Genomic DNA, 25,995 nt, shown 5'->3' on the forward strand with positions numbered 1-25,995 from the left:
GTTAACTCATCCAATACATGTTCCATTCATATCCGAGGCTCTTTGTTGAATATGATGCTATCGGCCCAATTTGTCACTGTTGTACTTTCTTAAAGGGTAACTTTTCAACCTGGACCCTATTTTCCCATTTTTATTTGTACCAAACTGACTAATAGAGACAACAATTTCTGAAATTGGTTCCGTGTTGAGTGAGAGCACTGTAGTCACGCATTTACGTCCACTCAAAGTACTTGTTTTTGATGGGCTCTGATTATTACAAGTGTCCGACACTATGGAGAGAGTCTAGCTCAAGGAGAAGTCTCGTCCTGAAAACTCCTGGAAATGAGAGTGCTGAACGGACAGAGTTTGATATGCTGGAGTACAGAAAGTCTAGCTTAGTGTTATCTTAAATATTTTCAATGTCATTGTTGAATATTTAGATGAATTCGACAGTGTGGATGAAGTCTTTGAGATCTTTTGAATTCAATGGCAGAGGAGGGTGAACCGGCTGCTGTAAGGCTACGTAGCTCGAGAGACTGGTGGTGCTCCTGTGGGTGCTGTGACTCTATGAGACCCACAGCAGAAGAATGCTGTAAAGAGTGGACACAATAACAGACAGGTCGGATCAAGCAAAAGTAATAGAAAAACATTATATTTCTCTGTGCAAATGAAAAGACAGATGAAAAGCTCCTTCTCATCTGTCAGAGATATAAGTTAGACAAATGCAAATAGTCTCTATGGGAAAGTAATGCTCTTTAAGTCTAGCGTACCTAATCTAATAGTAGTAGTCTATTTTGTTCATTAATTATAATGGAAAACATAAATAAATGTTAAGTCTTTCAGCTGCTGGCAATAAAAGCTAGTATCCCTACGCTCTACAGTGGAAGTCCAGTGTGTTATGTGGCAGAAAGACAAGGCATGCTTTATTTTGAATAACATATCTATACTTTACTCCTTTTTAATGCGTTTCAAATGTTTAGAAGTACACTTCCTCTTTCTATAATAAAGCAATAATTGTTTTTTATTATCAAATTAATCTCAATGTCAATCAAGGGTTTAATTTATATATCAGAAACACATGAAATAAGTGCATCACAATTTCCCGAAGCCCAATGTGTCATCTTCAAATTTCTTGTTTTGTCCAACTAACAGCCCAAAATCCCCAAAAGATCCCATTTATAGTTATATAAAATGTTGGATCCCGCTAGTGTTTGGAATAAATCACTTAATCAACTAATTATTTTCTAATTTTTGGACAACTGGATTACTTAACTAATCCTTTTCGGCACTGACATATTGACGCTGGCTCTGCATGTGCTCTGTGCGTGACTGAGGAGATTGGCTGGTGGAGAAGACTAATGTGTTTTCAGTATGATCCTTGGCGTGAGAACAGACTGAGAACGGACATCACACCACACTGTGACAGCCGAGGGCAGACAGGGGAGGCAACACACACCTCCCTGCCCAGCCCCGATACCTGCCCTGCCCCTCAGGACCTCTCACACATCCACGCACACACACACACACAAACGCTTACCCATCATGCACATGTGAATGCGTACATGCACACTCATACAGTACTCTTTAAGACAACTGCCAATTTACAACCAAGATTGAAATTGTTAGAGATTGATGGTGGTGTAAAAACTTTTGTAAAAACCAACCTTTTGCACAATACGCCTGAAATGCAAACTTGTAATTGTCCGTTTGTGAACACGCCCAAAGCTGCCAAATACAAGGATCACAAGGATCTACAGTCAGACATATCAAAGATCCTTGAAAATACACAGTTAATGACAGATGCTTGATTATTTTGGCTAAGATGGCTTCTTCGAGTCTGAACAAAGACAGTGTGACATCAGAGGTGTTGGGAATATTGGCAGACACAACTGAAATCACTTCAGGTACTGAACGTAAACGTCGATGCCCACGTGCATGTATATCACCACTAATTATGGTATTTGATCCATGTAGCCCCAAGCTGTAGGCAGCTGCTGTAGGGTACATACTGGTAATGTGCGAAAGAGAGTTATAGGGTGCAATTTATTAGCTGCTACCAAACAATACATACAAAGCGGTATGATATATTGCCGGATTGCTGTAAAACATTACCTTAAATCCTGGCAGTCAATAAAATTCCCCCAACACGATATTTTTATTTTTTTTGTACAAATTCCAGTCAACTTCATTGTATTAAGGTGGCAGCAGAACATCTCAGAGACGGACATCTAAATCCCTATGGCTATAATAAATACATTTAAAAATATGTTTCTTGTCAGCCGTGCGAAATTACCCTTTAATAGATTGTTTGATGGCAAATTGCAGCAGATGCAGCTGAGACACACTACTGTAACACAAGCACAAATCACACGTGGGTGAGAGAGATGCGACAGACGAGCACTGTCCCCGTGGCCTCCAGCCGCGTCCTGACACTCCGAGAACATTGTGGCACCCAGTCGATACATACCGTCTCCTGACTCACCCTCATGGGGAAACTAGACACCTGGGTCTCACCTCCTGCGTCTGAGAATGAATGGACTCACATGCGCACGCACACAGTGAGCATGCGTGTGTGTGATTGTAAATATACGGGTGCAAATTCTGCATATTAATATTCATGCAGATTGCCAAGCAGTAAGCATATGCTAAAACAATTCTGCTTCAGTATTTAGGAAATTAAAGGGGGAGTGTGCAGGAGGAAGAATGTATCCATCTCTCTTTTTTTGATTTTTAAACAGTAAAAATTGTGGACCTTAAAACCCAAACAATGAACTGAAAGATGCTAAAACGCTTCATGGAGATGAGGAGAGAAAAACAATTTGTGAATGTAACTTTATCAAAAGCTTCAGTTTGGATATTTTAAATTTAACTAATAACTTTATTTGGCTTTTAAACCTAAACATATTCTCAAAGACGTGCTAATACCCAAGTAATCCAGAGAAAACTTTAGACTGCGGAAACAGTAAACATCAATTTAAAATTCAGAATATTGATATCAGTTTATGTCTTATTCCTTCTAAGCCTCCTGAAAAGAAGTGAACAGAATACTCAGCTGCACTTCTGTGCAGATAACGCTGCATAATGAAGGCTTTCTTCCCGAATGCTCTAAATCACTGGATCATTAGCTCAGCCTCTGCTAATCCCACTTATTTCAAATTGCTAAAAATCAGACTATAATTTATTCCCAGGGAATGGAAATCACAGTAGCATATAGTAGAAACAGCACATTATCCTGCTTAGAAACATGAATGATGAGCCTGATGACGGCCACAAGCCGAAACGCATTGGTTTTGCAATAAAACGGTTCTATGTACTGTGTTGCTGGAGTTCTGACCTATTTAGAACCGTGGAAATAAAACACATGGGTACAACAGGACCACACATAGTGTTCAGCAGCTGAGCTTCTCGCATTACTTTGGCCAAGATTCACTCACTGTTAAATTCAATTTGCGTGTGCCCCCTACTTTGGCATAATTAAAAACGACTCTGCAAGTCGCATGAGTCAGACTGAATGATGGAGCAGAGACAAAATGCTCATTCAAAGAGGGCGGTTCTGGAACTAAACAGCGTCTGAAATATACCACTTTCCTGAAAGACCAATGAGCAGACCTTCCCAACGAGGCAGAGAGCAGAAGAAGTTCAAGCAGTGACAGGAACATTTGCTCCACGCTGTGATAGAGGGGCCAAAAATTAAGAAGAGACATGTGAAGCATGCATCAAAGACAAAGTATTTACATTGTTGATGAAATATCATCTGTTGGTGATTAACGAACATGTCAACAAAAACAGAAACAGGCATTCATGGTCAGTTTCAGTTAAATCTCTATAAATCTGCAGCACGACAACAAGTTGGTTGGGGAAAGACAAAAAAACGAAGGCAAGAAACGAAGACAACAGGAGAGATGTGGTGACAGGGCGTGGATACTGGAGCGTGCTGCAGAGACAAATCACTTCATGTTCCCGTCAGTAAGATCATTTTGAAACAATATTGGCTTTGTGCTCCGAGAGTTGAGCAGATGTGAAAAACAGTGTTTGCTCTGGAGGCTTCGCATTTTCGGCAAACACAGCAATGTACAAAAATGACTGAGCCTTGCTTTAAGCTTGTCCTCCCGGGATGGCATCAAACAATGAGACGTAAAATTGACTTGATTGAGTGTGTGCCTGCTGTCTTTAACGGCGACAAAAGATAAATGGGAATAGGGGGGTGAAACGCAGGCATGTGTGCAGGAGAGAGCTCTTCTATGTGTGGAATTTAGTACACATTCATATGCATACCACTATGTGTTAGCTCTGTTGGCGTGTATGTTTGTTTCCCATCGGTCAAACAAAGACTAGTTATACTGTGAATGACTAAAAGGGTGTGAAAGGGCAGTGTATTTTAAGGTGCGTGTTGAAATGGATGTGGGCATCATAGCAGTGTGTCGTTGTGCGTCAGGGGTCTGGCTCCTGCTGGCTTAATCTTGACATGTAAATACAAAACCCAGCCCCTCCAAGCAATGTGAGGCGAAGGGGTGAAGAGTTTATAATTCGCTCAGTGTCTCCGAGGCGTTTCACTCAGAAACTACCAGAGTGGAATTGACATGGAGGGTCTAAAGTCACAGTAGCACTTGGGAGGAAGTTTATCAGGAAATAGTGCTTCTTTAAAACGAGTTTGATATTCTCAAAGTTGATTTTCAACTTGTGAATTATTTCCCCTTGTTTTTACTGTAACAATGCAGTTGGTCTTGGTCAATGCTTCCTCGCTTACTTCACTCTCGACGTAGCTCCAAGTCACCAGGAGCACTGCTCTGTTCCACACAAACACCAGAACAGATTCAACCGTGTTCTTTCAACACTGCACTGAGCCCTGCCTGCGCTACATGTCTGAATCGTGTGCAGAATTTAATTATTTCAGCTAGCGTGAGCTCATTGGAATGTAGACCAATTAAGTAAGTAGTCTGATGGTAAGTTCCTTTGATGGTCTGTCGATTTAAACTGCCAACTGGGGAAAAGCACAATCACGTCAGCCTCCTGGTGACAATTACAAGTAGGATAGAAGTGTTTTTGACAGGCTCACACCTGTCGTCACACACTGTGGAAACAGTATCTTCATGTTCAACTTTTCAGTTACATTCCCAGGCTACTTTAAAAGACCATTCATCATCATCAAACAGCAAATCACCCGTCTGAATTTCAGTATTCTGCTTAAAGCATTTAGACAAGACGCAGTTACTGCTGCAACTAATGATTGCTTTCCATTATTGATCAATCTATTGTCTTTAAACAGTGACTATTTCCCTCACAACCGTGTATGTTTGGCCTTTTTAGCTGTGGCTCTATGGCAACTTTGGTTGATCGACCACTGGGATCCACATTAAAATATCTCAACAACAAAAAAACGTTAGTGCTAATTAGCATGCTAGCACGCTAAACTAAGATGGTGAACATGTTAAAGATTATACCTGCGTGACATCAGCATGTTGGCTTTTTTCATTAGACAGTGGGTGCACCACTTCCTCAGACAAAGGTATATCTCGTTTTCAGCACCAGGCGCTGCAGCCAAATCCCATCAACGGGCCTTGAGATAAAATGACGGCTCTTAAGATTGTGGTTACTCGGTGACGGCAGAAAATAAACTGTGCATTTAACCACAACTGTCAACTGGACTGACAGAAGAGAGGGATGGTTGTAGCCTGCAAGATGTAGGAGTCTTTTTGGCTCTGCATCTCCAGCGATCAATAAAGTTAATGTTGACAGTTTGTATCTTTCAGGGAGTCTGCCGTTAGAGTGACAACGAAAGGGAGGGAGTGAGAGTGAGAAGTCAAAGACTGACTGGGAGAGAAGTGAGACAAGTAGAGGGAGAGAGAGATTATAAGAGTGTGCAGGGATTTATCTCAATAAATGTATTACCAGTGAAGTATGTTTGGTTAAAGTGAGGGCCACTACTAAGTACATAGACGCAATCCTGCTGCATCCTACTCTTTGTTTGTTGCATAATCTGCCTTCAAACGGCAACAAATGATGTATGGTCAACATGCCCAAAGCAAGCAACCAATGGCAAATTAACAACACCTTAGTATTTGAGAGCTCTTTTCAATCTTTTAATATGTGCTTTAGAAATCCAATAACATTTCTTGAGCTATGAATGGTATGTTCTGAAGTACAGTTGCTAATGGTGGGTTATGTGTTTACTTTCAGTAACACAGTAATCAGGTCAAAGAGGCTACCCCTTCAGACTGACTTGGTGAAACAACAAAAACTGAAATGTGAAGCTCTAGTTTCTGCTCGAGACTTAAACCAATCAGAGGTGATAAATGACCAAACAACCAGATCCACTACAGAAGGGCAAGAGTGCCCATTGTTTGAAAAAAATACAAACATCCCTGGAAGATTTTCTTCATTCTGAAAAGATCAAAATCGCATTAATACAAATGAAACGTGTCCCTGGGAGCCACGTCTCCCCAAAATCTACCGCGTCACCCCTCGTGTTGCGTTACTTTGTATTTGCAACATTATGTTTCCGATTCAGACAGCAGGCAAAAGATGGAAAGAAAAAGAGAGAAAGAAGAATAGAATAACATTTTATTAGACGTAAAATTGTATCCCCAAACTTTCACGAGTAAAAAGGGGTTTCGTCTCTGGCTATGCTGCGCCCTTTCTGACCTCAGCGCGACTTTTCTCAACACCACCGTGCCTGGCCCACTTCCTGTGTCTTCCACTGCTCTGTCTCGCATACCAAACCAGACATTCACACACCCACGGTGACGGCTGAGCGTGACCCGGTCATCCTGCGAGGCCGAGAGGAGTTCCTGTTCACCAGAGTACTGCCTGCAGCTGTCTAGCAGGCTGTTGCGCCACGCGGGGTTGGTGGGTTTGCCGTGGGTGAATCCGAGGGAAAAAAGGGAGCAGGGCGTAAGGTGACAGCAGGGTGGGCGGGGAGGACTCTATGATCTATTCATGTTCTTTATGAGAGACTTCCTGGTACACACGAGAGGCAAAGTACTGGCACGTGTTGATCGACTCATACAGAACACATTGTGATCTTGAATGCAGAGTTACTGTAGTATCACGAGCTGTAGCTTTACTGCCAAAAATAACTGTTTTAACGGGGAATTAAATATAATATGCTTTAAACCCAACTGCTAACCCTTCGTTAACGTATAAATGATATATTTATATATACATACATGGAGAGCTATATGTGTATATCTGTCAGATGTGTTAACCATATTCAACAGTCCCTCTTTTCCTCATAACGGGTCATATATTTGGAGCGTTTGTTTTGTCAGTTAGCTACACAACAGTTACATCTGGCAGTTCCTGGGTTTAAGTATTTAGTGACAACAAATATGTAAGAAGTAGTTTGACTGACATGACAACAAGGATAATTAGGAATTCAGAACATCTCTACTGAATTTAGACTTATATCCTTTGAATATTCCTATTTGAACTATTACGTATTTAATCTTAGGTTTAGGTGTGTAAGCTCCGACTCACAGTATGAGAAGCTGGTTTAATATGTCTGGCTCACTGCCAAACTGTTTTGAGTGGAATGCAAAATCGGCATTCCCACTGCTGATTCTCAATGAGAGTACATTTTCATGCCAACAGAAGACATCTCAGCCGCACAGTAATTTAGTACCGCCATTATGAGATTACTGGAAATATAGTTTATTCTTCCTGTATTAAAGTCAAGCTAACCTATATATTGCTCAGCCAAAAAGAGATTCTGACTTTTTCACTGGCAGACCATCTACTATGTTGAGTGGTTGATTTGTGGCAACAATGATCCTGAACTTCAGGTTGTTGAATGTAAATGCAATCAGCTTCACCCGAGTAAGACCTTGGAAGATATTATGATTTGATATCCTTTGTGAGAAAATGTATCAAAAGACGGAGGATGTGAGAGGAAGCAGCACTGCGATGTTACAAACGAACACGCCAGACGAGGAGTCAGACAGACAAACAGTGAGAGGAAGGGCAGGTTAAATGTGGAAGGAATGTGACAGACCGTTAGGGAAGGCCCGTTGACCCTGGCCCACTGGCGGGTTCCAGGTGTCTCACCCTCCTCCCCCGTTCACACGCGGATGCCAGGCCTCCCTGAAGGAAACCAGGTCGGTTCCGTTAGGGAAGTCACACAAGAGCCAGGAGGACGGCGAGGAGTCTGCATCTGCAGGCCGTCTAGTCAAAACAGGGCTTCTGTGCTGTCTGGTGTTAGTTTGAGGGCAGCTTCATGAGGCATGACCAGAAAGGGGCCCGCACGGACATATAAACCGCCAAGACTGAACCTAAATATTACGTCTATGAAAACATGACCTAAATATTGTGTCTGAACCAAACTTTTCCATCCTGTCTCCAGACTTAAATTGACACCTAAACCTTTTACACTTGTTCCGACAGATTTTAGCACTTTTTAATGGCCATTACTTTCCAGGCTCACTGAGTTTAGCTTACAGTAACTGCTTACAGCAGCGTGCTATTATAAGATACAGTAAGTATCGACTGACGAAATAGATAATGGCTACACTTGAAGTCATCACAGTGTCTGGGGTAGTGCCAGTAAAAGGTGGCAGGCTTAGTAACCATTTCATGGTGGATTTAAACTGTCCATTCAGTTGATGAAGCTAAATCAAACATCACCGCCCCGTTCTGAACTCAGGTCTTTTTGCTTCAGTAAAAACAGTGGGAGTAAAATGTGAGAGTGGAGGATGAGGGGGGATTTTCTTTTTAGACAATCAAGTTTGTCTGTCAGACTCCAGCACAACCTGAAGTACAGATATGTATACAGAGAAAAAGTCACCCAACTGCAGCTACTGGGAGACAGCTGAAATTATATGAAGCCGTTTATCAGAGTTCAGCAACATCACTACTTGTCATGGCTGCCGGATTGAGAGTCGAGTTTATTTTTGACCAACAATATACTGCAAAAACTGTGCCGCAAATAGTTGCTGTACTTTTTTAACAACAAAACCAATTTCAAGAACACTTACAGAAAATCCTTTCAGCTTGGCTAATCAGGCTCTTGAGAATCTCAGAACTTTAGACCGATATTTGAGTAACCTTTCCAAAGGGTTAAACCGTCAAAATGTTAGACCTGCTCTGATTTGAATAACCAGCAATCCCCTTACCCAACTTTTTTTTTTAAACTTAAATCACTTCTGCTAAAGCAAGACTATCAACTACAACTTGTTAATTCTAATTCAAAACGTTTCTCCAGAAGTTCCTGGATTCGGGCTTCATTAAAATGCAGGTGCAATGCTAATTTCTTCACTTACAAATCCATTTGTTGTGCTTGTTTGGTCATTTCAGGGCTCCAGACAACCGAGGTGAGGTGGCACAGCGAAAGTTGTGTTCATGAAGATTAGGCGGTGAAGTGACATAATATGTACTAAAAACAGTATAATCAATGATAATTATTTGTGCTACCTTTCTTATTTTCTAAAAATTGTCTCTCTGCCAAGAACAGGGACAGGGATTTGGACATTATCCCTCACTGGCTTACGTAATTATTATGTAATTACGTAACATGGGGGCAAACTACACATACTGATACTGGTCGCCCTGATCGGTGTGCTATCTTAACTGACTCCACTAACTGTCCCTTGAGTTCAGGCTGAACTGCAATACAGTGTTATCTTACACCTTTTATCCTCTCACACATAAAGGATAAGGATGTTTATTGTCATTGTAAAAACATACAAAGAAATGTTGCCGACATAAAGGGCTATACCTGAACTCATTTACCCGAGTTGGTGCTGAAAAAACTACCAATAAAGTATGTAAGCAAGCAAATACATGCACGTTTTGATTGGCACAAGGAACGCCAACAGTTCAAAACTTGCATCAGAGCATCTACAGAGAGCAGTGATGGTACTAAACAATCAAATCCACTGTGAACTCATCCACACTAAATCTGCAGTGCACTCACTTACTTCCCGCCAAACAGACACTTGGGGACATTTTAAAATAGATTATTAATGGGCTGATTGACTCACTCTTCTTTAAATGAATAGATAAGTTATGTAGACAATTAAAAAGGTAACAGGAAGGACAGTTTGGCAACATGTGCGTCTCTCCAAACAACAGTTAAGGTCAGGAGGTCTGAGAGAAAAACTCAAATGTTGTGAGCAGGCCAGGGAAATATTCTCAAGTCAGTCATACTGTGCTTGCAGAATACATCCCAGTAAGTCTTTGTTTTGTGGCTGAGCTGTCAGTGCATCTAGTGAGAGTCTTAAAAGGCACAAGGAGTCAATACCTATAACACACAAGCTAGACTAATGTTTATTATAAGTCTGAAAACTCTGAATGGACGTCAAATGTGTTTGAAACTGACTGTGGGTTCAATAGATTAAAAAAACATATTGTATGCTGTCAAATTAAAAATCTAACAATGCTATGACCTATGAGGCCAAGAAATGCATTCAAAGCTCATAATTCTTGATGGCCTCGAGTAAATATTCTTTATCTCAATTCTGAAAAGGCTTGACATTAAAAGGATAACTTTATTTAATTGGACCCCATTTCCCAATGTTTTTGTGTCTAACTGACTAATGGAGACAAACATTTCTGAAAGTGGTTCAGTATTGGGCGAGAACACCGCAGACAACAGCCGCTCACAGGCTTTATGGAATCCTATCGGGGCAAGGTGGCACCGTCATTTACGTCCACTAAAAGTGCTTCTTTTTGCCATTGATGGGCTCTGATTGCTATTTTAAGCGTCTGACATTATGGAAAGAGTCTAGCTCATGGAGAAGTCCCCTTTATGAAATCTCTCGAGGTGACGTGTTGCCAGATGACAATGGCGGCCAGACAGGGTTTGTTGAGTTGGAGTACAGAAAGTGTAGCTTTGAGTTTAAACCTTTTCAATGTTGTGGCTGAATATTTAAATAATTTCAATAACGTGGATGAGGTCTTTGAATAGGTTTGCCAGGGGCAAAGGGGCAACAGGCAGAGGAGGGTGAACCGGCTGCTGTAAGGCTGCGATGCTCTGGAAGATGAAGGTGTTCCTGTGGGTGCTGTGACCCTATGAGGCCCACAGAGGAAGAATGCTGTAAAGAGTGGGACCCGTTGCCGCCCGATATTCAGATTTCACGAGACTTCTCCTTGAGCGAGACGTGGACACAATAACAAACAGACCGGATCAAGCGAAAGATAAGGAAAACACTCTGTAGGGTCCTTTTCATAATGTTGAAAATAACAGTGCAGGTTCACTTATGCCATTTAATTATGATTCCCAAATAGGTTCACAATTAGCATGAAGGTCACCTTACAATCTGCAGCTCTGCATGCAGCTTGGTGAACCGTTTCAGCTCATCCATATACGTGTTCATTATTACGGAATAATTAACTTTGGCTCTTTGTTGGAGTGTTTTTAGACAATGCTGCACTTTGCAGTGAACAGTCATGCAGTCCATTTAGAGGAGCATTTCCCCTGATAATAAAGCTTTTAAGCAGCAGCCTAATGGATGAGAATAATGCTGCAACCTTTAAGAAATGTTTTCCCAATCCATATTGTCATATGGAGTTGAACTGGGTACAAACAGTGATGACCCCACCCTTTAAAAAAGGCAAAGAAGAGAGTGATCAAATTGTGTGAACCAACTAGTTCATCTCTCCTGCAGTGACTCTACAAGACGATTAGAGGAGAACTCAAAGCAGACCTGATGGATGAGGCCGATAAACCACCAACTAAATGCCACAGCATTTAAAACGGACTAAAGTGATGAACAATAACAAGTGCCCCCCCCCAACATAGACTCCACATCTATTCTCCTGCTGCAATGTGCACCTGAACTCCACAGTATCTGATCCAAAGAGAAGCACAAGTTAAGAGAGCGTTCTCCACTCGACAGTCAAAGGGATCTGGACGAAGTCCAGGTTTTTACTGGCAGCCCGTAACACTATCCTGGCTACTGATAAATTGACCTGAATTGATAAAAGATTAGAACATTATTCACTTCAAAACCACTTCCAGAAGTTGAATCATGTTAATGATTGCTTCTCTCACTCTGTTGCCTGCATTGATCTAATAACCTGATTGGCACACTATCTGGGAGGTCATGGTCTTTTCTGCAGAGGAGACGCTGTGGGATCTGTGGAGGGTTGAAGCCTCCTTTACCTCTCCTGCTCTAGGCCTGGACTCTTTAAAAATATATATATATTTCTTAATAAATTAAACCTCTGTAAAGACTGGAAACTGTTTGATATTTTGGCAGAGTGCTCCCCAGTAGGAAGTTCATACAAGCCCAACAAATTAGGGGTTTCACCTCGTCACACAAGCTGTGACAAGACTTTTTTTCTCTCACTACAACTGAATCTTGCCTCGTAAATCTTGGCATTAAATTGGCAGCAATTCATGGAAGACTGAAAATATGTGAAGTGAAGCAGAGGAAATAGACAAGGCCCTGGCCAAACATGCTGATCCTGATAGGCGCTCAATAATGTTTGAGGTTCAAAAACAGACTCAGCCAATTGAAGTCACCCAGGTTGTTTGTTGATTATCTTGGAATCAGTCCAATAGTGAACTTAGTGACACAGCACTGAGATGTAGTGTTTGTGGTGCAGCCAAATCTACATGCAAGGATGTTGAGGTAGTTGTGTGCTAAAATTCAACCCTCACCATTCAACCACCAGTGAATAGGAGGTGCTAATTATTTCAACACAGGCATGTCTGAAGAGTTGTAGGTATAACCTTCAAGCATAATAAGCTAAAATTGTAACTGACCAAGCAAACACAGGAAGGAAAAAAGTCTACAGGACGTGACTGCTCACACAATTGTAGTTCACCTCCACAAGCAAAAGGATTGATTCCCAGGAAGGCTGATAAAAAAGAACAAAAAACATAATTTCTCAGGTCAAAAATGTGTTTGTAGGTGAATAATGAGGCCGCGCTCACAAGTGTAAGTGTACGCAGTACTTTACAACGCACAATAACATTAACAAAGTACAAGCATTAGCGTAATGTCATATTTTTTACACACCAAGAAGGTTCAAGCTCCTGCATTAAAGATAAGGTGTTGTAAACAGCAGGCTGGATAAGAGTTTGAAGAAAACTTTGACACTCTGAGAAATGTTACAAAAGCTAATAACCCCCAAAGTGATTGGGTAGTTTGGTGATTCTGACAATGTTTGGATTGATACAACTCGTACCTCCTGCATTACCGGAAAGAAACATCTCAGGTTTTTATAGCTATTATGACTGTGATGCTAAATTAGGTGCTTACGATGTATTATACTGTGTATTATGGGCAACACATCGAGTGCCCTTACACTACATTATTCTTCTTTGCATACAAACAAGAAGCAAAAATATTTATATCATTAAAGGTGCTAAATTTCATAGTCAAATTGTGAAACCAAAGCCATAAAACCACTTTTATGAGAAAATGTAATTATGTAGATTTTTCACAGTGCATCCAGCAGGTCAGCATTACACAACAAGATGATATTTCATTATTACAGTACATTATATCTCATTATGGACAAAGGTATCCAATTCAACTGAATAATAATTCTGACCGAGACAATAGTCGTGCATTCATTAGAATCTGTGATTTTTTTGTTTAAGTACTGTTTTTGCAAGCAAATTGTTTATGCTCTTATCCTCACTGGATTAGATCCTCATTGTTTGTTATTCATCACAGCTGACTCCTCCCATGGGCAGAACAGGGGCCAGAAACAAAATCATTGCTATCTCTTTATCAAATATGACAAAAAGCACAATTTAAAATGTGAGAAAGGGTTTGGGCAGAGTGCTGATGGCGCGTGCACATGTGCATGCAACTGCCTGTCGTGTACCACGTTCAGAATAAATGAAATGTGGTGGCTGACGGTAGCAGCGCCAAGCCTTTCAAATCAGTATCCCTGGCTCCAGTGAGGCTGGGGACCATTGGAACCAAACAAAGTGACTCTGATGTGAAATGACGGGGGGCTTTCACAGAAGCCGTCCCACCGTTTCAACCATTGTCATTTACACAAACGCGGCTACCCTACATTGCAGCTACCCTCACTAGGCAACCTTGTGGACAGGCATTGTTGTTTGGTTCTCAGAAATGTCGCCATTCGTTCATTACAGCGGTCACAAAGCCTCTCAGTTCCTAAAATACATGTCTATATTTTCTTTTTTTCTAATACTGCAGGTTTTGTCATGGTCTTAATCAGCCAATTACTGTGTGAATTATGAAGCAAGACCTTCTTGGATGCATTGAACACATCCCATGATTATTATTGACAACAGACAACAAATGTGTGTAATAAATAAGTGCATTCATCACCAAGAAAAGTGTATCATGTAAACTACAAACATGCAAAGAAAAATCTATACATTTTTGAAATTTTGCCTTAATTAGGAAAAGTACAGTGCAGGATAAGCACTTAGGCTGCTATATTTAAAAAAGCAAAAAAAAAAGCATTGTCGTCATTCAAATGGGCGTTGCCTCAAGCCTAATCAACATATCCCTTTGTATAGGCTGTTGCACAATATGGTTCAAATGTGATCTTGATTGGCACAGCTGGTGATAAGTAGCTTTCAGAGATGTAGGCCATCCTGCAGGACAAACCTTCCTAAAACTGAAATTTCACTCATTTTGGCGGAAGATTTGATTTAGCATCACATGTAGTGAACACGAGTAAATTATGAACTGACTCATAGACTTCGAGGGGAAAATCTTGCTTTCGCAGTAAACACATCCTGCTAATGACTGTCACATATATCAGCCACCTTAATATGGTACTCTACAACCTGCACCGCTGCAGACTATTACTTGCATGCCAAATGACAACGCCTTCCTCTCCACTTCAAACTTTTTGTTTTGTTTTGTCATTTTCGGCAAATTGAAGTCATGCAGAGGAAGCTGACGCTTTCCCTACCTCTCTCCTCCTGCTCTCTGCCCCAGGTCTGGTGATGAGCGCCGTGTCACCGCACACCACGGCCGCATCCTCCACGAACACGCAGTCCGGGAGCGACTCGTCCGCGGGGAGCTCCACCACCTCCAGCCCGAGCCTCGTCCCCAGGACCTCGACGTACGCCTCGTGCTCCTTCCGCGCCTTGGACAGGTCCACCTCCGCCTGGCTGCTCCGGAGCGCTTCTTTGGCCAGGGATGCGGGGATTCCCCGAACGACGGCGTGGGTGTAGAGACTAAAGTCTGACATTAAACCAGCCATGTTTCGCTTTCCTTTTTTTTTTTTATTGGCACGTTCAAATCTGGAGAAAAAGAAAATACAACGGCAAGACAACCCCGGGCGAATGAATGAGAGGAACTACTATCAGATAACCTGCTGCTGCCTTGCTTATTTGTTCCCTGCTAGTTTGTTGGGTTTTAATTAATTATTTACAGTCGCCTGCTACACACGGTGTCAAGTCTGCCCTGCTCCAGTCGAAAGGCGAGGGACAGCGCTTCGGTGACGCGCAACGACTATCACGTGAAGCCAACGAGCCAACTGTCAGCCCGCTGTGAAGCGTCAGCACAACAAGTGACAGTCAGAAACACACTGAATGTATGGCTCAACGCATTTCACACTGAATCAGCAAAGCAGAGCCTGCAAGTCAAACTCCTTAGTGCTTTAAAAGTCTCTTTAACTTCAAGAAATAATTCAGTTATTTATCCATAGTAGGCCTATAACGCTTAATTGCTTATCTATCGGGATAAATTAAACCTGAAACGATAAGTCAATCAGTCAATCAGCGGACAATTATGAATGCAACTATTTTGACTTTGAATCATTTTAGTCATTTTTCAAGCTAAAATGCAAAACACTACCTTCTTCAATATTCTCTGCTTTCATTATTTGCTGCTTTTCTTTCTCTTGTGCGATTATAAACTGGACATCTTTAAATTTTGGACAATTGGTTTGACAATATAAGCAATTTGAAGATTGAATGCTTTAGGAAATTGTAATCAGCATTGTTTTCACCATTAAATCCACATGCAAGTTATTATCCCTCATGGCGCATTAGTTTTGCAGCCAGGGTTCACATAAAAACAGAATACAAAAACACAACATCACCATGAAATACAGAGCTATAGAGCAGGGACATGTAAATGTGTAACAAGTGCACATGTCCAATAGTGCAAAGGTGTAAGTGTGCAAGGGAGTGCTATATGCTATTAAACAGAATAGCACTTGGCTAGTGATCAATCAACTAATACAACAATTATAATTTAGCTGCAGATCTAGAATCCATAATGACGTTTGTATTCGAACCAATTTCTTATTACTTCAGAAAATGTCGCTGTAAAATAGTACAATGGCCATAGGATGCTATGATGTTAGTTTGATATAAAGAACACAAAAACATTTGTCAAGAATATGACAAGACAATATAATTCGATAGCAGTGTTACAACTCACATGGATGTGTATTTGTCTCATCCGGCGCAGATTTACATCTATTCACATTTTTGCATTGCATATAATTGTGCTGCACAAAAAATCCGCTTTGCATTTGGTCTGAACACAGCTTTAGAAGCTGGGCTGGCATAGGGATCCCAATCATTCCAACATCTTCTGGTCATGACATATTTTGGGAAAATGTATGACATTTTAGGTTGTATCGAGTTATTATAATAAAAGTAGTGTAGCAAGAAGCATCCTGTTTCTATGTCAACTTTTACTTTGACTGCAGAAACGTAGTAACTTAAAATTGTTAGACCCTCTGGACAAAGTAAAAAAAACACATGTATATAATGGTAAGACTGTTTCCCAAGGGAAAAAATAACTAGGGGGAATAGATGTTATCATATTTGTATCTGCATACAGCTAATGACATAAAGGCGGGGAAGTAAGAAGTGTACTTGACTCCCATGCTTTGTTGTTTAGATGTTTCAACTTTTATAAAAACAAAGTGTGAAAGAAAGACTATACGAGCACATCTCTATTTGTGAACCTGAGAATTTGGAAACATATGTAACTGCTTCACTCTTGGCAGACTTTTTGATAAAATGTACACAAACGTCAATGGAAAAGCATATTTATAAAAGGAGGATCTCTGCTTGTCCTGCAGTGTGAGAGGCGTATAGGGCAAGGAGAGTGTGAAAGTAAGGGCAGTGTGTGTGTGTGTGAGTGTATATATGGGAAGAGGAAGGGAGGGGGTTTATATTCCCTATGGTGCCATCTATGGAAGGCTCTGGGCCCGGTGAAACTGTCTGAATGGATGGAATGTTTCTTCAGACGTCCCAGAAGTACATTCTTGCACCGCGGGACCTCGCTTTGTCTTTTCTTGTTCCAAATTCACTCAATTATCCCCGACTGCTCTAAACATTCCAGGAGCCCCACATTCCTTTTTCCACTCCAGCCAGGATCGCCAACCACCACCACCACCCTCCTCCCGACACTAACACCTGCCCCCACCCAGACTTCTCATTCTTTTTTTTTTCCGTAACGGCTGGACGTGGCCCAATAAAAGACCCTCTCTTTCTCTTTTCTCTCTCCATGCTGAGGAATTTGGGTAACTTTAGATGAAGGAAAGCCCTCATACTTCAGGCACACCTGGCTGGTACAGTGTGTATAAAATAAATGAGTGAAAGCAGACACGATCCTCCAGCTGCGGATGAAGCGGCACCAAAAAGCAGCACCTCTTATTTGCCTGGTATGATTGGACTCATGATGAGATCCGAGACGTCACACAGACAGCATGATTACACCAGGTGCACAGAGCATATTTAACTCGAAGCCGTCAGGCAAACTTATGAACCCAATTACCACAGAAAATAAAGTGACGAAACAACATGACATGAAATGATTTTTAAAAAATGATGTGATGAATATGTATTTTGAAGCATTTCGATAGCAGCTTTAATTGGGTCAAATTCCAGATTTTTCTTTTTTTAGCCATTTTAGAAAATATTGATTAAATGCTTTTTAAGAGTCTCTCAAGCTTGAGGAAAGGATGCAGTGACATTTATAATCACAAACTATCGTTCAAAACTGGTAGTGTGTCTATTCCAATGCATTTATGCCAAAAATTGAGTGAAAGAAATATCTAAATCTAAAATGGCATTGGAGCTGTCAAAAGGCATCAGGGGAAATGCCTTGTAGTTAAATCACAAACATAACAGGAAATAGATACTATAGATACGTAGGAAGGTATGTCCTTATAAATAGCAAATCCAACATACATCTCCCTGCTGCTGCAAAGTTTCCTATATGCACTATTTACTCCTGATTTAGCACATTGCTGGTTTTGGTCTTATGGGATTTGTTAACAGAGAGAAAACATGAAATATCTCCATCTTTATCCCTTAAGTACTGTATTTAAACAGGAGGCATCTGAAAGAATTTCCCCTCAAACTCGTCTTCACTATGATTTATTAAGACAGAAATGTCAGAAGTGTTCTTTTCCAAAGAATCATAGCTGGTGATTACATCTTTTGACAAAGAGGAGGTTCCTTTTGTGTCATTTATTTTTGACAGAGCTGTGGGATTGGTATGTGAATGTTAACTGACCCTATATAATTAAGATAACCATGTTATCTTCTTTTGCCGCCTTACATCACATTTTAAAAAATCCTTTGGCTGTGTGATACAGATTTTGTCTGCTACAGAGTTTTTACCCATTTTCCTCCGCTGTTGAAGCTCAACGATAGATTTTCAGTGCGATATGTGCATATGTTAACACAAGAGCGATGGCAATGCAGTCTCTAGATTGTAGAACTATTAACAAAGCACAGCCAATGTGATGCTGGAGTTAGATATTCATGGGCCCCGTTGAGGAATGTTTTGCCTTTTACACTAAATTAACATATCACTGCAATGAGTGTTTTGAGCGACAACTGGTCAGGAGGTAGTGCAGGTCATCCATTAACAAGAAGATCAGCAGTTCGACCCCAAGCTCCTCTAGTTCACTTGTCGATGTGTCCTTGGGCAAGAGACTGAACCCCAAATTGCTCCCGAAGGCATGCGTCATATCAGTGTGTGAGTGAAAGATTCGATTAAATCCTAATGGCACCTTGAATGGCAGCTACTGCCATCGGTGTATGAATGTGTGTGTGATTAGGGTAAATGTTGACTTTGGTGTAAAAATTTTTGAGTAGCTGGACGACTCGAAATGCGCTGTAAAAATGCTAGATGATGGTAAGCTATGTGTGTCCTTTAAAGTAATCAAGACTGGAAAATGAGGATGATTATTTACTTGTTTTTGCCAACACAAATACATTTACCTTGACAGGAAACGTCTTTATTGGCAGTGGCATGTTATGAAATAACTCAATAGATTGAGCTATGAAATAGCCCTCCTGAACCAATGCCCTTTCATTAGACGATGTCAAAATAACAAAGACAAAATGGCCAAACATCAATCAAGCCTGGACTGAGTCTTTTTTCCTTTCAAACAATCAGCAAAACTTACAAAAATAAATTCAATAAAATTCATGTGAAACTGTGATTGCAGAGTTCTGCCTAATCACATCTACGTTTCTAAAGAACTTGAGTCAGTATTTTAACCGTTGGCCTCATCTCGGCCCCTGTTCACACAAGAACGATCCATAACTCAGCAGACTTCCTGCTGCTCCATGAGCTGACAGAGAAAGGAAGTGTTGCTTGAACATACTGCATACCAGTTATGACATTTATCTTGAATATACTACAATGGAATCAGTTGTTTAAATGTTCCATCTGTCACTTAGACATAAATGGGAAAGCTGAGGGGCCGCTTGCTTCGGACTCCCTGGGAACCGATTCTGAGGGCTGCCGTCTCTTCAACTGTGAGTGCTCCTAGTGAGATCTGAAAATGAGTTTCCATTACAATGAGCCACAAACACACAATAATCTCTCGAATTTTGGTGAGCAGTGAAATTATTTAAGCATCCCAGCTGGAGGTTTTGGAACTGCTCCGATATCCATGCTACAGAGCTGTGAGCATAATGCAATGATCATTTCTGTGAAGGAAAGAGCCCCCCTCCTTATTGTTTTTTTGGGGGGGGGGGGGGGGGGGGGGGGTAGTATGTATGTGTGTGCGATGGGGGTACTCGGACAGCCTTAGTGGAAACTATTATGCCAGGGCAATTGCTACTCGGAGACATGTCCAGCTTTTGGAATATTTCCTGAACTGAGTGGGTAATTAAGGAATGTAGATTAGTGCGTGTTATTCTCCATTGATGTACAATGACAACACTGTTTCCTATCGCGGTAACACACAAAACGGATGCACACACGCGGCCATACACACACATGTAGACCCACATACAGTATGCACATACACACTGGAGAGGCTTTGGGTCAACATAGCAGAGGACAATCAAACAAAACATGACATAATACCTGCTGTCCAAACAATTCAGTGACATTGAAGGGGTATCACACCAAATTGGTATTGTACTTCCAGAAAGTTTGGAGACTTGTGACCGACTGTACGTCAAGAATGATGAAAATCGACGCCAGGATATCCTGACGTTTGGTGCTTCAGGTAAAACTCAAAAAATACTAGATCCCACATTTCCCATAATGCAATACTATAGTTTTTTTTTTTCATAAACTGCTGCCTGGTAAATGTATTTTAAAGTCCATGGTCACAGTTTGCAAGGCAGGCTCTCAGTTAAACATATTGATTGAGTCTCCAAGCCCAAACCAAGTTGATGACATCATCAGTTTTTGTTTTTTTCAAACTACACAAGAACCCGCACGAGCTGTTTTCATGGGTTGAGTTGTATCCGCCATGATGAGTAAAGTGATGTTGATAATGTTGATGGTGTAAAATCAATGAAGTGCCCCTTTAAAATCTTAAATTGTACATTAGCATGGGCAAGTGGGCACACTTTAGCATAATGTAGCGCTTGGAAACACACACAAGAGAGCATTGCACATGTGCTCACACGGACACACCCCCTGCTCATATAGGCTGCGCGCACACAGGCACACCTCCAGGCAAAATACTCACACAGACGTAGACTATATTGATCTGTTCACAATGTAATCATATGAATATCATATTAGAAGTTTGCACTGGCCATTATTTAAAGAAAAAACACATCACCCTCAACCCAATCCTCCAGGAGAAACCAGTAGTCTGGGTTACTTAGCTTCAGTGTCCAGTATGTCCACATCGGATATAAAACGACCCTCAAAGAACACTTCAGAAATGATTTACTTTTGCTGAATAAATAGGATCTGTTAAGAATCACTTGCAGCTGCTATGACTCATATTCATATAACGGGAGCACGATGATGATGCAGGGTTTGTAAAGGGACAAGTTGATTACTTATCGGAAGCTCAACCACAATCCGCAGATTAAACTGAAAAAGAAAAGAAGTCCAAACTCACCGGAGAGGCTCTCCAGTCTTCCTGTTCAGTGCTGCGGTCTGAGTGTATCGTCATGATAAAACTACACGAGGTTACAGGGGAGATAGTCGTGAAATGTCCGATCCTCATACACACAAATAAAACACTCTGCCCTCATACGAGATGTCCTCTTTGGAATCTGCCAGCCATTCATGGCGATAATAATGGTTTTGTGTTGCGTCTTTACGCACTTCGTTTCCATCTGTGGAACGTTTACATCAATCGGAACGATTAGAAAACTTCGGTTGAGGAGACTTATTGAGACCCCCGTCGTAAAAAAAAAAAGAAAAAAATGAGAAAGACCATGTATTTGTCTCCCCCCACCAACAACCACAACATCTCTGGTGGAACATTGGATCACTTTACCTACTACGGGACCCACTCCCCCTCCGAAACGTGATGGACACATTGCGTGAAAAGTCAAATTGCCTCAAGGAATGAATGCAAAGGAATTTCCCTGCACGAAGAACATATTTAACAAGCCTTAAAGCTGTCAGGAATGCCCTGTGGTCTGCTGGCAAAAGGGAGAGAAATATGTTAATAATGTAGGCTACTGCCATACCAAATATGGCAATATTGTTACGTCTGAGCTCTGCGCGCATCTGGAAACGCTTAGCTCCTCTGAATAAAGGCACTGGAAAGCCAGAAATAGACGCTGTTAAACGTATTTCTGCCCACACCTTTAGACTCACAGAGAAAAAAAACTAAAGCTATTTAAAAGGTGGCCACTGCGACATGCTATAAGCGTGTGTTCAGCCAATTGCTTTAATCAGCAAAAGCATCACTGGCCCACATATGACAATAAGTCTAATATTCCTCCGGGGACATTGTATTACTGATACTTGATATTCTCTGCGATGCCTTTATTATGCGTTTAATCAAACGATAACAGTAGTAAGCAGTATTAAAACGTAAAACCCGTGAAAGGTTGCACTGAAATCAGGAAGCTATAACATATCAAATTGTCTCTTTCACTCGTGCGTCGATAAAGCAAGAAGAAGAGAAAGACCACAGGAAATAGAAGTTAGGATAAAACACCCAACTACTTCTACCGAAAAGTCCTCTGAACTTGGGTTGATAGATGTGAGAAGCGAGCAGAGGAAGAAAAGGAAAGGAGGGGATAAACAAGAAGAGAAAAATACGAGACGGAAAAGTGTGTTCAGATGGGATCCAGGGGGGAAAAATCCATTTGAGAAAGAAAAAAAAAGAAAGAAAAAAAAGAGAAAGGTTTAGACAGGGTGGAGCTTAGGTCTTGGATGGAAAATGCGCCGAGAAACATTCCTGGCATAGTTTGGGAACAGTTCAGCAGGCAGCCCAGGAACGACGTCAGCTTCCCACTACGGTATAAAAGTCCGGAGGTGGCCGGACCTCAGCAGACTGCAACCGCTTTACCGAGAGCTTCATCTACTCTAAAGGAGCCTCTAACAGAAGATCCTACCAGCGAATCAAATCAAGAGAGACAAGACGACTGAGTGAGGGAATACCTAAGGAATCCTCCGAATAGAGACTAACTTTTCATACAACTGGGAACAGGATTCCTCTTGAACACGCAAAAGAAAAGAAATATTCAAGATGCTGATGCTTACTGTTGCCGTAGCCTTCCTCGGAAGCCTCAATCTGGTGAGTTATTTCTCTATTTCAATCTGAAAGAGAGTTATTGGAGTATTTGAGGAGAGGGAAATAATGCTTCTTTAAACGAAATTATAGTTTTTTTTTTATAGCTTGGGGATATCCTGTGTGGTGTGACTTAATAGTCAGTCTTTAATAGTAGATTTGGTTGTTGGCTGTACAGGTCCTCTCCTCCTCCTCCTCCTGTCCCTCCGTGTGTGACTGTCGGCTGGAGATAACCAAGTGCGCACCCGGCGTGAGCGTCGTCCTGGACGGCTGCGGCTGTTGCAAAGTTTGCGCCAGACAGCTGAACGAGGACTGCAGCCTGACCGAGCCTTGTGACCACACTAAAGGGCTGGAGTGTAACTTTGGGGCCAGCTTTGCTGCCGCTACTACTCGTGGCATCTGCCGAGGTATGTATAAAGACCAATCCAGCTCCAGATGTGCATGCTTTTGAAATAGCCCGACGTTGATTTCAGTTTGGTTTTGTCAAATAAGAGGGTTTAATTCAGGAGTATGGGGACCTTAGTGATTTCAGCACTGTGGAATGCAAATAGAAGGAAAACTTAGACTAAACCTCAAAGTACAGACAGCCCACTGTGGGGAAGGTGGGGGGGGGGGGGGGGGGGGGGGGGGGACTCCTCAGGCAGCCTGAAGAATTTCACAGTTTAACGGATCCTTACCTGGCAGCCATGTGATGTCTAAAGCAGACATTTCTGCGCAGAGCAGGAAAGAATAACATTCCTTTCCTCTTGTTTTTTTTCCTCCCCTTGCAGCCAAGTCAGAAGGCAGACCATGCGAGTACAACAGCAGGATCTACCAGAATGGAGAGAGCTTCCAGCCCAACTGTAAACACCAGTGCACATGCATCGATGGGGCAGTGGGATGTGTCCCGCTGTGCCCGCAGGAGCTCTCCCTGCCCAACTTGGGCTGTGCCAACCCCAGACTGGTCAAGGTAGCAGGCCAGTGCTGCGAAGAGTGGGTGTGCGATGACAACAAGGACAAAGACATCCTGGAGAAGATCTTTGGCAAAGACATGATGACTGATGAGTTGGAAAGAGACCTCACCAACAGGAACGAGCTCATTTCCATTGTGAAGGGAGGACTCAAGTCTCTACCTGGTAAGAAAGCTCTTTTTCATCCTGAAACGGTTTTTTTCTTCTGGATATATGCATAGTATATCGTAAAATATGTAGGATTCTAAGATGCTCATATCTTTTCTTTATGCTTTTAGCCTTCAGACCACAGCCTGAAGTCCACATGTTTGACAGCCAGAAGTGCATCGTCCAAACCACACCCTGGTCCCAGTGCTCCAAGAGCTGTGGAACAGGCATCTCCACCAGAGTCACCAACAACAACAGCGAGTGCAAGCTGGTCAAAGAGACACGAATCTGTGAAGTGCGGCTATGCACCCAGTCACCTTACTCCAGTCTGAAGGTAAGCTTGAGCCACCATGACTGGATGTGATGTTGACATGCATGTTACTGGAAATGCGTCCCTTCTGGGTCCGAGTCCATGACTAATCCCCATCTCCTCGTTGTTTATCCCTCCGCAGAAAGGAAAGAAGTGCAGCAGAACCAAGAAGTCCAGTCAGCCAGTGAAGTTCTCCTACGCCGGCTGCTCCAGCCTGAAAAAGTACAGGCCCAAGTACTGCGGCGCCTGCGTGGACGGCCGCTGCTGCAGCCCCCACGAAACCAGAACCATCCGCGTCAAGTTCCTCTGCGAGGACGGCGAGACCTTCAACAAGAACATCATGATGATCGAGTCCTGCAAGTGCACCTACAACTGTCCCCATGCCAACGAAGCCTCCTACCCGTTCTACCGCCTCTCCAACGACATCCACAAGTTCAGAGACTAATTGGTGAAGGAGGTCCAAACCCCCTCAGCAAGAGAAAGAGATGATCAGCAGCGCTGGCAGCCAATGGCAGTCCAGATGAATGCAGGGGTGTAAATAGACTATCAATCAACTACCAGCTTCTTGTTGTAACTAGATTCCCAAGGAATTGCAGGCTTACATCATGAGGACTTTAATGAAGTGCACTGTTTGCTGTGACTACGTCAGCATTCTCAACTAAGAACTGCTTCATATTAATGGAGCATCAGAAGTAGCTTCGTTATGGAGCAAGATGTAATTAATATTTGTACATTTATGTTAGTCGCTGATATCAATTCACTGTGTATATTTCGACCCTTTGCATCAGACATGTCATCAGACTGTAGACTTGTGTGTGTATATGTAGGTATGCACATACGCAACTTCAATTAGCATACCATCCTGTATCTTAAGAACGAGACACCGGAGTGCAACCTCTGGACTTGTTTAACAAGCGTGTGGTTTCATTCCTTCCTGACGTGGGCATTATTGTTCATGTTTTGTGGCAGCTATTGAACTCCCTTCATGAAAAAGACAAAGCGAAACATGTCAAAGGATGAATGAATGTTTTTTTTATTATTGTTATTAATATTATTTATCAAGAAAATGTAGCTACTTTATTTGGATATTATGTGTCATACTGGAATAAATTGTAAAATGATTTAATTTTATATGCCACAAATAAAACTGATTTATTTATGAAATATGACAGTGCCTGTGTTCAGTCTGGTCAAACCACACCGCAGGACGGTATGCACAGGGCAGGGGGAGGGTACTCATAGCCACTGTTTCCAGAGAAAATCCTTTGGTTCCATCATTCTGCAGAGACCAAGAGATCCTCAGACAGACACCGAGCAGGGTCAGTCTGTTCTTAGATAACAAAAACTCGGAGGCTCTCTCTCTTGACTTTCTGTGCTTTGGAATGCCATTCTGCAGCGAGCTAGCTTCCTTTCATTTGATCTGGCTAAGCCATACACTTGACTGATTCTGAGAGGGGGGGGGGGGGGGGGGAGAGTAAGTCCACGAGTAGCAATGAGGATGGGAGTATGCCAAGAATCTTAAGTGCTGCTCTGAATGGGCCGGGATTAAACACCATGCAAGCGGGACAATGACTATTATTGTATACAATGGGTTGTATACAAAGAATGCATTCCCCGGGTAAGCTTTTTTTTCTCACAGCGGACTAGCACTACCAAATTGACCTAATTCATTAGCAGTCGTCTTTCAAAGTGAATTAGTTGCATTGGCCTCTGCTGGCTCTTAAACTGCAGGGGTCTGCTAAA

The 25,995-nt window shown here is 41.9% G+C and overlaps 2 protein-coding genes across 6 annotated transcripts in view; one reads left to right on the forward strand and one right to left on the reverse strand.

The window, feature by feature from the left end:
* ddah1 (dimethylarginine dimethylaminohydrolase 1) overlaps window positions 1-22,596 on the reverse strand; it is a 71,084-nt gene extending 48,488 nt beyond the window's left edge. The window contains exons 1-2 of one of the 5 annotated variants that reach the window (XM_076088368.1): window positions 21,598-22,596; window positions 14,827-15,160 (exon numbers count right to left, since the gene is read on the reverse strand). In XM_076088368.1, the coding sequence (XP_075944483.1) occupies window positions 14,827-15,160; window positions 21,598-21,833 (570 nt within the window). In that variant the 5' untranslated portion in view covers window positions 21,834-22,596. Of the gene's footprint in view, window positions 1-14,826; window positions 19,827-21,213 lie in introns of those variants that run through there. The other 4 variants (XM_076088367.1, XM_076088370.1, XM_076088371.1 and 1 more) reach the window with 4 other exon arrangements.
* ccn1 (cellular communication network factor 1) lies at window positions 22,518-25,416 on the forward strand. The gene is made up of 5 exons (XM_076088366.1): window positions 22,518-22,851; window positions 23,024-23,252; window positions 23,616-23,960; window positions 24,074-24,276; window positions 24,395-25,416. Exons 1-5 carry the CDS (start codon window positions 22,804-22,806, stop codon window positions 24,695-24,697), a joined length of 1,128 nt encoding a protein of 375 aa, XP_075944481.1. The 5' UTR covers window positions 22,518-22,803; the 3' UTR covers window positions 24,698-25,416.
* Window positions 25,417-25,995: the final 579 nt, after the last annotated feature.

Source organism: Anarhichas minor, unplaced genomic scaffold (assembly GCF_050575085.1).
Source record: "Anarhichas minor isolate MPS153535 unplaced genomic scaffold, ASM5057508v1 ptg000010l, whole genome shotgun sequence".
Classification (NCBI taxonomy): domain Eukaryota; kingdom Metazoa; phylum Chordata; class Actinopteri; order Perciformes; family Anarhichadidae; genus Anarhichas; species Anarhichas minor.